Source organism: Astatotilapia calliptera, chromosome 11 (assembly GCF_900246225.1).
Source record: "Astatotilapia calliptera chromosome 11, fAstCal1.2, whole genome shotgun sequence".
Lineage (NCBI taxonomy): Eukaryota > Metazoa > Chordata > Actinopteri > Cichliformes > Cichlidae > Astatotilapia > Astatotilapia calliptera.
This window is the reverse complement of record NC_039312.1, coordinates 24,012,443-24,026,971: the sequence shown is the minus strand read 5'-3', so window position 1 is coordinate 24,026,971 and position 14,529 is coordinate 24,012,443. Positions and strand designations below refer to the sequence as shown.

Genomic DNA, 14,529 nt, shown 5'->3' with positions numbered 1-14,529 from the left:
AACATTTTGGTCTATTTCTTCCCTCTTTTTTTCTGTATATATAAAATTTTTATAATGGCCTGTGTAAACCGAGCAGAAGTTAAGTTCACGACCGATTTTGGCAAACAGATGAAGAATGGATGTAAGAATGATAGAGAAAATTTTAAACTCACATCCAGCAGTTTTTGTAAAAACAGCTTACATGCTTTTAACTGGAAACTGAAACCATAAAAATGAAAGGTAGACGCACTGGCTCGGTGACAGAGATCTTACGTAACAGATGGAAACAATGAGATATAATATGACATGTGACTCACTTCTCCAAAACAAATGACATCCACATGATCGACATTCAGAAAAACATGTGGACAATGACACGACTGCTTTTGTTTTCATAATTACGTGAAAGGCAAATATCTGACAATAGCAGGCTGATGACAGCAGTGCTAAGATCATCCCAACCACAGTCAGGATGTCTACACTATAAACATTTCAGTAAAGCAACAGAGAGTAAGGTGGATTAAAGACACTGTCTGCAAACACAGCCAAACAGGGTCAACTAGCCCTGGATTTGTGTTAATCATTTAGTATTTTTGCTAAATGTGCTTACATTTGATCAAGTTGTATACAAAGACTTTCTCTTTGCTCATACCAGATTTGTTACTCATTAAACAAAAGACCTGATTAGCTGGTTTTCTCTATCTTAGTTGCCAGATAAGCTGAAGCAGGAAATAATGCTTGAGGTGCAGCTGAAAACTGTAAACCACATCTTAAACACGAAGAATGTTTCTGCTGCTTTCGACAGCCACCATTTCTTTTATTGCATCATGCGCTCTTACAGACTCTCTGGAGTCACAAAACACTAAACAGAGGAAGGAGTGCGTCGAAACGAGGAAACTGAATATTTTCAAGTGTGAAATTACTGCACAGCGAGTTTTCAGAAGAACACTCAGTACCGAAAGTACATTTATTTCTGAACATAGTTACATTTCTCAAGATTGTTAGGATTTGAAACCAGGCAAGCATGGCAGGTCACGACGTGCTGAGCAGTGTGAAAGCATAAAACCACAGGCTTTTGTGTGTGTGTGCAGCACAACACAGACTATTATCATCACAATAAGTTTTTATCTTCTCTAACGTGCGTTCTTCTCCCACATACTGGTCTGCTGGTTTTCTGTCAGCTGGCTCTGTTCACAAAGCCTCACACAGTTCTTCCTACTAAACACAGACACGTCTTCAGATGACTGTAAATAGAAAGCTACGAAAAGGGTGCAGCACCCCTCCTCCACCGCGCTCTGTCACCTGACTGATGACATCACCACTTTTTTCTTTTCTTCCTGTGTCACATTTGTACATTCCCAGAAACAATGATTTTTTAAGTTAAGTAAACTGGCCTGAGGGAAAATCCCTTAACTGCAAAGCAATCACACGCTGACATGTCATTACGCAATCTCGGGATTTACTGCTTCAAGACAAGTCAAAGAGAGCACAAGAGAGAAAGCTTAAACACTGAATTGTTTTAATGGTGTTAAAGTTATAAACTGTTTGGGACTGTTTAACATACGATGTCAATAACACTGCCAAAGGTAACAACTTGCATTACACTGAATTTCAAAGATTATGATATTAGCTTTACGAAAACTGTGTTGAAAACTGTTAATTGGCAACACAAATGTTTTACTAATCATAAAAAACTAAATACCTTTATTTTAAATAATTCAAAAATAAAATACAGACATCCGTTTTAACCCTTTTGGGTGAGCATATGTCACCATGATGCATGTGTGGAATGTGAGAGTCATTTTTATATATAAAAATCTGCTTGTCAGTTACGCAGAAACAAGTCCTCCACCCCATCAACTCATGACATGAAACTGAATTCACTTCGTCTCAGGAGTGTAAAGTTGCTCATCTCACACTTGAGTCGCAAGAGAGTATGTTCATCTTCACTAAGCTAACGGATTCTCTGCATCCGTCATCTGTTTCAGCTCTTGCTGTTGATCCTGACCGTGATCAGGCTGCTGTCTCTGGCCTACACCAAGATCCCAGAGTGAGCCTTTTGGTTCAGTTTTACTACATCTCAGCATGGCCAGTAAGTGTTGCCTGAAGTTTCCACACAGGCCGAGATACAGCAGAGGCCTCAGGCTGGCGTGAAGGCAGCCTAACGCAGAGGTGCCCATAAGAAGTATTTTTAGTGAACCTTCAGAGCTTTTATGTAAATCATCAGGATGTTTCTGAAGTCTGTTCTGGACAGTGTCCAAAAAAAATATGAAGTTGTACGGCATCCAACACACACAGAATACGACCACCAGAGGCAGGATGACGGTGACATTTCTCTGCCTTCGGGCCCCATTAGAGCTGCACTGCCGCCATAGCATATGTGAGAAGATCATCAGCATGAATGCAGGTAGCACCAAGCCAAATATGTGGTGGAACAGGCGTGACCACAACTGCCAGTCAGTTCCAGATTGAGGGTAGATGTGAACACATGTTTTCTCTTCTGTGGAGTCCTTTTTAGTCCCTGGGGAAATCCAGTCAGGTACGGTGAGGATGACAGAGATAAGCCAGACTGACAGGCAGCTGATGTGAACAAAGAAGGGCTTCTCGTGGGAATACAACTGGATGCCATGGATGGCAGAGAGGTAGTTTTGAAGACTGATGCAAAACAGCAGAAAGATTCCACAGTAGTAGTTGAGCTAGAAGAAGACAGGGAGAACTTTTAGTGTAAGACACAAACCTCTAACTTCTATAAAAATTACACTTCATTTCTTCCCTTTCACATCTGTCCTACTCTAAACTGCTGTTCTAAGCTTGTTCTCTTCCTTAAAAATGTTAAATACTCAGTGGATGTCACTGTCATCCTGTTGAGTACAATGACTCTGTTCTGCACGTTCTGCCAAGAAACTAAATTCAGCAGAAAAATGATGGAGTACAGCAAAACAAAAAAAACTTTCTCACAGCTTCACTGAAAATGTCTTGCTTTTATTTTCAGTCTCTATCTGATCCATACAACATCTAGTCCTTACCTTGAAAACGACTCCAAAGATCTGGCTGAAAATGCCCAAGGACCAGTCACAAGGCTGACTTGTCTGTGCAGCCCAGAAGGGCAGCATTAACAGGAGGAGGATGTCCGCGATACTCAGGTGGAGAATAAAGGTGTCCGATATGCTCCACAGTCTCCTCTTTTGAACCAGAACTGTCAGGAGAATAATATTTCCCAGGATTCCAACAACAAACACTATGGAGTACAGAGCAGGGACCCACACTGCCTCACTGCCTCTTTTCACAAAAGACTCATCCCCTGGATAGTCATAGTCCTCCTCAGGAAATGTGTCATTCTCTTTAAATATTCCATCGAGATCCACATCTAGATCACCCATGTTCGTGAACTGTGAAGACAAAAATGTTGAAACACTGAGACCAGACAAAAATGCTGCAGTGCCTCAGAAGCTCTATGTCAGAATAGATTCCTCTCTTTCTTTCTCTCTGGGTAAAAGTCATGTTAGTTCCCTGAAATTTCCCGTTGGTAAACCCAGCTTATAGTAAATGCACAAACATACAACAACTCACATGTTGTGATGTAGCAATTGTGGGGCTGACAAACGGAAAGTACAGTTCTCCTTAGTCACTCACACACACACACACACACACACACACACACACACACACACACACATTTTAATCTATAAAACTGCCTCCCAGCTTTGCTTTTTACCGTTGTTAAAATAAAGCTTCTACAAAACCAGAAGAGTCAAGAGTTAAGGATAGGGAACGCTAAGTTTGCGCACACAGTTATTGCAAACAGAAAGTAGACAGAATTATCAGTAACTTTCATGGCTGCCAGTAAAATGTTCATATGTTAAAATACATATTGTAGGAGGGCTGATATATGCAAATAAATGTACGTACTTCACATAAAGAGCTTCGGCTGTAGAGTTTGAGCAGCTTTCTGCGCGCTGTAGGTCGATGTTACTAAAAACAGGACCCGCACATAGCCTACCGCTTCAACCTCGGGTCACTCAGTTTTATAGGGTGACTACCGGTCGGGTGTTTTTGGAGGGAGCACAGACGAACTCCCGCAGCTGTCCGACGCCTGTCAAGTACAACTGAAAAAGGCGCGATAGCGTTCTTTACAGCTACCAAACACAGTTAAATTATAGAACCATGAAACTGTAATTACAGAACAATACGCTGAAAGTAGATCCACAAACATAAGCGCTCCGGCGAGCAGACGTAACTTAGAAGGTGAAAAAAAAAGCTGAGCTCACCACAGTAGTTCGCTTATCGGAGACACGCCCCGCACACAAACTGCTACCTTTAAACGTGTCACGCACATAAAGGAATTATAAACATTTTAATTTTTACTCCACTGACTTGTTTTGATTCATCACACGTCACCTCGCTCGCAAATTGCCACTTCAGTCAAATAATACAATACACGAAAATACAATATTTTATTTTTCAAAATAAAATACTGCATAATAATTACACTACAGCGGATACGACTGAAAATCCAAAAGAAAGAGAATTTAAGAAAAAGACTAGGCTCTGTGGTTTTGCGGCGCTCAGACAGACACCTTCCAGTGGAGACACTGGCTAATTCTCTGTGACCTCCGTGTTTAATGTGGAAAAACAGGTGGTTTGTTTTGAAGGTGGCCCCCAACTCACTTCCGTGTCTCGCCTTTAGACGTCTGGCTTGATTCAGGCTTCTGAAAAGAAGGAAACAAAACAGACAAAGCATCGCATAAATAGCTGCTAAACTAGAGGGAGCTGTTGAGATTGTGAGATGGGTTGGCCGGCTGGAGTTACCTAACTCCACTCATAAAGTGATGATGTTGCTATTTAAACAAACCTAAGAGTGTAGCAGATAATTAGAATGAAGTAGAGAGCTAAATATCAAAATGATGCCAATCTAACTTTAATTGTGAAAGAGACACTAATGTAAGTTTCATATTAGTTATTTTAATTAAACTGATTTTTAACATGACCTGCTCAAAAGTCGTTTACCGCAGTCTGTGGCCAAGACGAATGCAGCTGTTGTTTGTTGGTGCAGGTGTCAGAATATTTATAACATGCAATACTTTGAAAAAGTTTCAAGCCGTCCTTCGTTTTTAATTTTTTTTCTGGAAAAATAGGAAATAAGTCAATGTGTAAACATGCTTATATACGGAAGAGGATTAGGGCCACTGGGGGAAAAAAAGAACTCTGACTTTAATCTCGTCAGAATTCTGAGATTAAAGTCAGAATTCTTTTTTTATATGAAGAATCTCAGAATTCTGACTTTAATCTCAGAATTCTGAGATTAATCTCAGAATTCTTTTTTTCCCCCCAGTGGCCCTAATCCTCTTCCGTACTTATACAACGTGTAAGGTTAAAAACAAAAAGTTTAGATGTCTGCCGTTTAACCCAAATCCAGCAGAGGGCGCTCCATTGCAATCAAACGATGCGTGATGATGTGCATGTGGCGTTCCATACATGTAAGTACGTATGTAGTATCATGGTCTTTACAGGATTTATATCTGACTTTGCTATTTTGACACAAAGGTCTGTTTTTTTTTCTAAAAGAAAGGTCCTAAACAGGAATCCCAGCTTAACTGTAAATATTAAGTTTAACTCAATGCAGCACTCAGTGTGTTTCATCTCAGTTGTTCAATGTGTGGTCCTTTGTCTTCTTAACTTTATAGTGGCTTCTGAGAATAAATTATGCTCACATTTATTATCCTCTGAAACCCAGAATTTAATTTTTGTCCTCTGTTGGGGACATTTATATGATTTATGAGTCCTGCTGCACTGTCAATGTGATATCTAGGGCTTTCAATTAACAACACATTTGTGGGGGTTGAGCTAACAGACTACATAGACTTTCTTTTCAAAAGGATGGGAATTGCAGCATGCACATTTTATGTCCAGATGGGAAACAGATACCTTGTTTTGCTGATATTATGATTCTATTGCCAAAACTCAAATTGTTTCAATTTGAAACTCTTAGTGGTTATGTGTAGGATTTCAGAAATGTACCACCATTTCCAACCTATATGTCCTCACTTCAGAAAGCAGAGGGCAGGGTGAAGCAGATTTTACTTGAAAGTGTGGAAGGGAAGTCAGACTCACTGCTGTCATGAGGTAGAGGAAGGCAAGACAGAACAGGAAGGTGAAAGCTCAGAGGAAGACATATAAGCTTTTAAGGTGCCTTAGCATGAACAATGTGCTGCCACCCATACCATCCATAATAACAAGTATTAATTGTACGGCTCACATGCACGCATACGCAGGCACGCTTTCTTTATCCTTTTTGATTAATAGGATATATGATAAAAATGCTTTGAATTGTGAGCCTCCCGTCTTTGTCAGTTAACTTTCAACAACACTTAAACCGGATTGACTCCCTGCACAGGTCAGTGCGTATATACCAGTTGAGAAACCAAATTTCACAACTTCAGAGCCCTAGCTTGTACACCACTTCTTACCCACAATGGACTTTGGAGGCCATCGTGTTCCCTCTTTTCAGGCTCAAAAGCTGGTACGTCCTCGTCTGAGCCTTTACTTTCTTACTGTAATGTTTGACCCTCCTCCACCTCGTTTGTATGACTACACTTTCACCATTCTAAGTAAAAGAGTAAGGAAATCCCCTCAAAAATAATTTGAGGTGTAAGAAAATGACATAATTCTGTAATCAAGCCAGACCTGATGTCAGCTACAAGGTACAGAAGATTTAAAAAAAAAAATAACAACCTCTTCTGAGGTTTCTCTTTCCATCATCATACCCAGAACATCTCAGCTCCAAACTTTGTGTCAGGGAGTTTTTTTTACACTATATATGGTATTTTCCCACACTCTTATTTCCTAAAGGGCCATAACAGCAAGTGTATCTGCGTATTTGATATGGCTGTTTTTTGTTTTTGTTTTTAAACTTGTTTGTTTTGTTTAAATGCCAAATACCCTGATGCACTTGTCCCATCGTGTCTAGGCATGGGACAGTACCAACCTGGGGCTCTTTTGCACGCATGCAATTTTCTAAAATAAAAAATTCACCAAGAAAAACAAAGAGCTTTACTTTGTTTCCAGCTAAAAGAACACAGTTTTATCAGGCTGGTTGTGGACCCTGAAAAGAAATACACATTACACATTGAACATTATGTATCCTTTTCCTTTTATTTCACAATTATTATTATTTGATACATTTTGGTATATAGAAAATAATTAACATCAAAGCATATCTGCAGAAGATATAAGAGATATATTAGAGACACAGAAAGAATCTTGACAGTGCATTCTGAAGGAAATGGTGGCAGGTGTGATGCTAAAAGTAGAGCCACTTTGCAGCGTGCAAACACAGCTACGACAGCTACCTTCCCTGACTTATAGCTTCTCTGAGGTTATCTTAAACAAGAATGTAGGGTTGTAAAACACAAAGCACATAACAGCGTTTCCACTTACTTTAAGTGACATAATAATAATAATAATAATGCATGTAATTTGAAAATGCCATTATTGATCTAAAAGGTGTTTTGGTTGTATGTTAGTGAGTTTCTGAATCTTAATTTGCTGAGCTGTAAAAAACAAAACAAACAAACAAACAAACAAACAAACAAACAAACAAAACCCCAAACAAACAAAAGACTTAACACTTTAAAAAAATATAAAATCTTAGAAATGTGCACTGTAATATGTGCAAAATTAGAAAAAATGTTTTAGACATAAGCACACATTTTGAGCAAAAATCTGCTATGTAAACAAAAGAAAAGTAAACATTTTAAATGCAAACTTATTTTATTGCTAGTCAGGTTAAAGACTATTCCACTATAATTCTTTTTAAAATATTTGTGAATCAGTTTTAAGCATAAGACACATTTAGAGCAGGATTAAAATCTGCCAACAAAAACAAACAACACTACATGCTGTTGTCATCCGGTCTCCTGTCTGGACATTCCCAGTACTCATGCTACAACAGTGAAATCAAGATGTAAAAATACTGGCGACTATCAGTGCTGCCCCTCAGGCTCCATGACAGGAGGACCAACACAAAGACGGACAACAAACAGAAACAATCTGAGGACTTAAATACACCAGATTAGGAGAGGATGGACAACAGGTGGAAAGACATCAGGAACAAATCTGCCAAAACAAGGGAAGCCAAACTGAACATAACACACATGAGATAAGGTACTGTCAAAATAAAACAACAAGTGACACTCACATAGAGACCCAGGCAAGAACATGTAAGCAAAGGGAGACGAAACTCAGAGACACGACTAGGAAGACACAGAACGAGGGTGAGAGAGTGAGGGACAGAGAGGGTGAGGGAAACCAGACACACACACAGATGCCCACATGCCTGTGGAAACGGGCAAATAAACAAGACAAGACAGACTCCACTGGGTGGCAAAATGACGCAGGAGATACTGAGGAGGACACGCAGAAGCAATACCAAGGCAAACAGGACCCGAAAGGAAAAAAAAAAAATCAATAGACATCAGGGCTTCAAACTGAACATAAGAATAGCAATAACTCTATAAAGAAAGAACAAGACCAAACACTGCAAAAACACATTCTACAAAATACGTCATGGACCTAAATAAACTCAAAGCTGTGGGTCAATGAACCAGTACCATGACAGTAACATCATCATGATCACATCTGAGCTTTCTCACGAAAGAGTATGTTTCTCTGTTCATCTTCCCTAAACTGACTGGTTCTCTACACCCATCATCTGTTTCAGCTCGTCGTCTTCATCATACAGATACTTACAGATATCTACTTTTAACCCTTTTGGGTGAGCATATGTCACTATGATGCATGTGTGGAATGTGAGAGTCATTTTTATATATAAACATCTGTTTGTCAGTTACACAGAATAACATCCTCCAGCCCTTGAACTCATGACATGAAACTGAATTCACTTCCTCTCAGGAGTGTAAAGTTGTTCTACTTACATCTGAGTCAAAATCTGTTCATCTTCACTAAGCTAACAGATTCTCTACAGCCATCATCCGTTCCAGCTCTTCCTGTTGATCCTGACCGTGATCAGGCTGCTGTCTCTGGCCTACACCAAGATCCCAGAGTGAGCCTTTTGGTTCAGTTTTACTACATCTCAGCATGGCCAGTAAGTGTTGCCTGAAGTTTCCACACAGGCCGAGATACAGCAGAGGCCTCAGGCTGGCGTGAAGGCAGCCTAACGCAGAGGTGACCGTGAGAAGGGTTTTTAGTGAACTTTCAGAACCTTCCTGTGAATCATTAGGAGGATCCCGAAGTCTGTTCTGGAGAGTGTCCAAAACAAGTATGAAGTTGTACGGCATCCAACACAGACAGAATACGACCACCAGAGACAGGATGACGGTGACATTTCTCGGGATTGGGAGGCCATTACAGCTGCACTGCCGCCGTAGCATATGTGAGCAAAAGATCATCAACATGAGTCCAGGTAGCACCAAGCCAAATATGTGGTGGAGCAGGCGTGACCACAACTGCCAGTCAGTTCCAGATTGAGGGTAGATATTAACACAAGTATTAACTTCTGTGTAATTATTTTTACCCACCAGGAAAATCCAGTCAGGTGCAGTGAGGAGGACAGAGATAAGCCAGACTAACAGGCAGCTGATGTGAACTAACCAGTGCCTCCCGTGGGAATATAACTGGATGTCACGGATGACAGAGAGGTAGTTTTGAAGACTGATGCAAACCAGCAGAAAGATCCCACAATAGTAGTTGAGCTAGAAGAAGACAGGGAGAACTTTTAGCGTAAGACACAAACCTCTAACATCTATAAAAATTACACTTCATTTCTTCCCTTTCACATCTGTCCTACTCTAAACTGCTGTTCTAAGCTTGTTCTCTTCCATATAAATTTTAAATACTCAGTGGATGTCACGTGTCATCCTGTTGAGTACAATGACTCTGTTCAGCTTTCTCACAGCTTCACTGAAAATGTCTTGTTTTCACTTTCAGTCTCTGTTTCACACAACATCTGGTCCTTACCTTGAAAACGACCCCAAAGACCCGGCTGAAAATCCCCCAAAACGAGTCACAAAGCTGAGTTGTCTGTGCAGCCCAGAAGGGCAGCATCAACAGGAGGAGGATGTCCATAAAACTCAGGTGGAGAATAAAGGTGTCCGATAGGCTCCACTGTCTCCTTTTTTGAACCAGAACTCTCAGGAGAATAATATTTCCCAGGATTCCAACAAAAAACACTACAGCATACAGAGCAGGGACCCACACTGCCTCACTGCCTCTTTCCACAGGAACATTATCCACTGTGCTGTTAAACACTGTAAACACTGTAGTGTTATTCACTGTATTCGCTGCATCGTAATCATAATCATAATCACGGGTGTTGTTCTGGCCATATTCCAAATAGTCATCAGACTTTAAGATTCCGTCGGTTTCCACATGCAGCTGTGCCATGTCCATATACTGTGGAGACATAAACAGGACAGAAGAAAATACATCAGTGCCACCCACACTGCCTCACTGCCTCTTTTCACAAAAGGCTCATCTGATAGTGATAGTTAATGTTAGGGTCATAGTCAATTCCACTGTTCACATCCAGACCATCTGTACTCATATTCGTGTTCTGTTGAACCAAAACAAAAAGTCAAAACACAGAGAGAAGATAAAAGCGCTGCAGTGCCTCAAAAGCTGTATGTCAGAATAGATTCCTCTGTCTCTCGTTCTGTGTGATGTACAGTACTCAGTTGTCGCTCCCCCCCTTTCTCTCTCTCTCTCTGTCTCACACACACACACACACACACACACACACACACACACACACACACACACACACACACACACACACACACACACACTTAAAATCTACAAGAAAGTCTCGCAGCTTTGTTATTAAGTGATGTTGAAATGGACAGTCAGGAGTTAAAGATTAGGAACGTTAAGCCAGCCAACACAGTTTTTGCAAGCTGATACAAAAAGAAACTGAAAGGGACATGCCTGATAATTATCAGCAGCTTCAATTGCTGCAAGAAAATGTGCGTAACGTTAAAACACTTCACAAAAGTCAAAATATATTCATATTGCATGAGGGCTAATCTATGCAAACAAATGCACTTACGTCACATAAAGAGCTTCAGCTGCAGAGTTTGGGAAGCTTTTTCAGGTGAAGAGATACATTACTTCTCTGAAATCTCTTAAGAAGCTGCGTTTGCGCTCAAAATTTAGGAATCATAAAACTGTAATACAGAAAACTCGCACGTGCTGAGTACTCAATCTATAAAAAACAAGGGTCATGGTAAACGAGACGATAAGAAAAGCTGAGCTCAGCAAAGAATCTTCACTCACAATCATGCAGACGATGCGGACTCGTACCTTAAAGCCTCTCATGCACAGAAAGGACTTATAAACACCTTAACTTCTATTCCACTGGGATATTGTGGTTCATCACGCCTCACCTCGTTGTTTTTCACAATAAAATATTGCATTATAACAATTTAACTGCAACAGATAGGCCTACGACTAAAAATCTCAAAGAAAGATGCGTTTTCAAAAAGACGAGGCTCTGCGGTTTAGTAGCGCTTATACAGACGCATTACACTGGCTCAGCCTCTGTGACATCCGGCTTTAATAAGAAAAAACAGGTGGTTTGTTTCGAAAAACCACGTAACGTCACTTCCGTGTTACTAGTTTATATGCCTGGCTTGATCCACTAGATTTCAGCAAACAAAGATAATCGAATAAAGAGCTACTGAACTAGAGGGAGCTGTTGATATTGTGATATTGTGAGATGGGGTGGGCAGTTGGGAGATCTAACTAGACACAAGAAATCATAAATAAGAAAAGTCCTAAGGAAACACTGGCTCAAAGACATCTGTTAATAAAGTAATTATTAGTGATGGGCAGATGAAGCCCCATGAAGCACTGGAGCTTTTCATCCAATTGGTTCACCCCAACGCGAAGCTTCATGAAGCTTCATTTGCTCTAGCAGGACACCTACTGGACGTAAAAATAATTAGCTGGCATGAATTTGAAGAGTGTGGCATTTTGCACACAGCCTGTAAATGTCAACAACAAAAGGAGTGTGTAAAACATGTATATTGTAGTGATGGCAGTATACTGTGTATATTTATGCTGGCAGTATGGAAAATGATTATTTGCGGCAAAGTTCGAACCGCTTCATGAACCAGTCACGTGGTACAGCCGGGCAGCGAGGCTTCGGACGTCATCATTTTCAGCTCCTCCCATAAATGAAGCAAGCCTCGATACGCGCTTCGCGGAAACGCCCCCTCCATTACTCGACACACGCTCCGAAGCCTCGATACAGAACGTCCCATCACTAGTAATTATCATAAATCAGTTATCATTTGATTTATTTGGGCACTTATCTTGAAGTATTATTTAAATTCAACCTTAAATAATGGCCATCGACAAAAAAAGCATGTTAGGGACCCCTTAAAAAGTCTGCAGACTTTGTCCTTTGAACTTCTCTTATAGATTTCATTTCAGGAATTATTAGGTAGTCATTATAATGTCTCTGGAACTTTTTGATGTACTTCAAAGTATTTTTATTTAGTTTAAAACACTTTTAAGTCAGATATTTTAGACCTGACAACTGTCATGATATGCGTGAAGTTGTTGTTTAAGGTGCAGTTCATGTGGAAGCCACAGGAGGGTGGTGTTGAGCGCATAATAAAAAGTGATGGCAAAACCTAAAAGACTGTCATGTCTGCTCCCTGAAGCAATATCGTAACAGCAACTACATGCAGATTTTTTTAAAATAAATATTTTCCATACAAATTACGATGTTATTAAACGGAATAAACCAGGTCTTTTTAAACCTTTCTGGATTGTTACTTCTTCTATTAACTGCTCTTTGGAGTTTGAATCATTTCTTTCATGAACTATGTGAGGCAGAAAGACGTTACAGATTCCCCTATTTGCTGATTCATGCATGGTTACCTCCAAGTCTGTGTTTTCACATTTAGCAATCATTGTATTGTTTTTGACGGTTACGATTTTTTTTTTTATCTTGACAGTTAATCCTTCGTTTCACTTGACAGGATGCTTCAAGTAAGCGTGCAGCTGTGTTGCAGTGGCTTAGTCATGAGTCACTCTTGACTAAAAGGTTTCTCTTTCCATCATTATACCCACACCGTCTCAGCGCCAAACTGCTCAAAACCAATTAGTTGCCCTAACTTAGTCATCTTAAGTAAGTTTTACTCAAATTTTTTGAGGCAACGAGTTTGCATAGTTTTTTAAGTTCTGGGAACTAATGAAATTTTACAGTGTATGTGTCAGTGAAATTTTCTATAATATAGACGGTACTTTCACACACTGTCTTATTTCCTTAAGGGTCATCACGACGAGTGCATCTGCATATTTGATATGGCAGTTTTGTTTGGTTTATTTATTTTAATAAAATTCTAAATGCCTTTCCTGATGCTCCTGTCCCATACAGGCTGGGGACAGACAAAAAACTGGAAATCTTTTGTAAATTGGTAACCACTACAGTATGGCGACACATGCAGTTATCTATAATAAAGAATCCAACAACACCTGGGATTTATTGTCACACCTGCAAGTGGGCTCAGTTTTCAGCTTAAACAATGTTTTTTTATTTGCACAGACAGACAGATGTTTTTTTGATCCCACACGGGAATTTGCTGTGTTACAGCAACATGATAAAAAGTAAAAAATAGTACAGTCTACAATTCACAAGAAATAAACAACACAGTTATAGAAAAGTGCCTCTTGGTAACAGGCTTATACTGTGAGATAGAGTAGGAATTAATACATTTACAACAGAGATAAAAACCAAAGAACAGTAAAAATTAAGTTAGTAAAAAACAGTGAAGGTAAGACTGACAGAGTGTAAGAGAGAAGTGCAAATTTCATTAATAAAAAATATTTATACAGTAAATATAAGAAGAACAGCTGAATGAAAGTAAAATATAAAATATGTTTGGGCTTTTGTGCCTGGCAGGTGTGATCACGTGTCACAGAATGAAGAGCTTCATAGAGAACGGTAGGAGTGATTTCCTGTAGAGTTCTTTATGGCAGCGAGGTTGAATCAGTCTGAGGGGGAAGGAGCTCTGCTGCCTCAGAAGTGAGGAGTGGAGCTGTTGTGATGGGCTGTCCATGATGGAGGGCAGTTTGTTCAGTGACCTCGTGTCCCTCACTCCAAACACCTCCAATTTCAGACCAATGATGACTGCGGCCTTGCAGATTAGTTTCTTGATCCTGATGGCATCTCTGTCACCGATGCTGCCCCTCCCCCCAAGTAGACAACAGCAAAATAGATGCCATTCACTAACAACACCTTACTGCTTCTTCCTACATTTTATTAGTGAAATGAATAATTGTGTTTTTCTGTCAATGACATTTTATGGTAAATGACCTTGTCATCTGCATACTGTACTGTGTGAGGGTTTCCTGGAGTAAACTTGCAGGGTAGCAATAGGAAACATGTCATTGGAACAATTTTTACAGTAAGTATTGTGCTGGAGTGAAGATGCTTTGAAAGTGCCTGGATCTGTACCTGTATCATTTAGCAGAGGGCGCGTTTATTTCTTGGTACATTTAGATCAGTTTCTATTATGAGTTTCC

At 39.9% G+C, this 14,529-nt stretch overlaps 2 protein-coding genes across 9 annotated transcripts; both read right to left on the bottom strand.

The window, feature by feature from the left end:
- Positions 1-761: 761 nt before the first annotated feature.
- Positions 762-4,401, bottom strand: LOC113032269 (C-X-C chemokine receptor type 4-like). Of its 5 annotated transcripts, none has more exons than XM_026185080.1 (4): positions 4,248-4,401; positions 3,889-4,085; positions 3,006-3,368; positions 762-2,675 (listed from the first exon to the last, which is right to left on the bottom strand). In XM_026185080.1, exons 3-4 carry the CDS (start codon positions 3,357-3,359, stop codon positions 1,929-1,931), a joined length of 1,101 nt encoding a protein of 366 aa, XP_026040865.1. In that variant the 5' UTR covers positions 3,360-3,368; positions 3,889-4,085; positions 4,248-4,401; the 3' UTR covers positions 762-1,928. The 5 variants fall into 5 exon arrangements, with proteins under 5 accessions (XP_026040865.1, XP_026040868.1, XP_026040864.1 ...); XM_026185083.1 differs by having other exon boundaries at positions 4,354-4,370; XM_026185079.1 differs by lacking the exon at positions 3,889-4,085.
- A 3,329-nt stretch (positions 4,402-7,730) lies between these two features.
- On the bottom strand, positions 7,731-11,568 carry LOC113032267 (C-X-C chemokine receptor type 3-like). 4 transcript variants are annotated; one of them, XM_026185078.1, is made up of 4 exons: positions 11,296-11,568; positions 11,042-11,197; positions 9,955-10,389; positions 7,731-9,689 (listed from the first exon to the last, which is right to left on the bottom strand). In XM_026185078.1, exons 3-4 carry the CDS (start codon positions 10,384-10,386, stop codon positions 8,940-8,942), a joined length of 1,182 nt encoding a protein of 393 aa, XP_026040863.1. In that variant the 5' UTR covers positions 10,387-10,389; positions 11,042-11,197; positions 11,296-11,568; the 3' UTR covers positions 7,731-8,939. The 4 variants fall into 4 exon arrangements, with proteins under 4 accessions (XP_026040863.1, XP_026040860.1, XP_026040861.1 ...); XM_026185075.1 differs by lacking the exon at positions 11,042-11,197 and having other exon boundaries at positions 11,269-11,568; XM_026185076.1 differs by lacking the exon at positions 11,042-11,197.
- Positions 11,569-14,529: the final 2,961 nt, after the last annotated feature.

Bases quoted from the DNA above. Each gene is read 5' to 3' on its own strand.
- LOC113032269 (XM_026185080.1), bottom strand. From the start codon at position 3,359: ATGGGTGATCTAGATGTGGATCTCGATGGAATATTTAAAGAGAATGAC. The intron at 2,676-3,005 runs GTAAGGACTAGA...GTCTTCTTCTAG, and splicing joins TCTTTGGAGTCGTTTTCAAG to CTCAACTACTACTGTGGAAT.
- LOC113032267 (XM_026185075.1), bottom strand. From the start codon at position 11,310: ATGAGAGGCTTTAAGGTACGAGTCCGCATCGTCTGCATGATT. The intron at 10,390-11,268 runs GTGAGTGAAGAT...ATGTCTCCACAG, and splicing joins TCCGCATCGTCTGCATGATT to TATATGGACATGGCACAGCT. The intron at 9,690-9,954 runs GTAAGGACCAGA...GTCTTCTTCTAG, and splicing joins TCTTTGGGGTCGTTTTCAAG to CTCAACTACTATTGTGGGAT.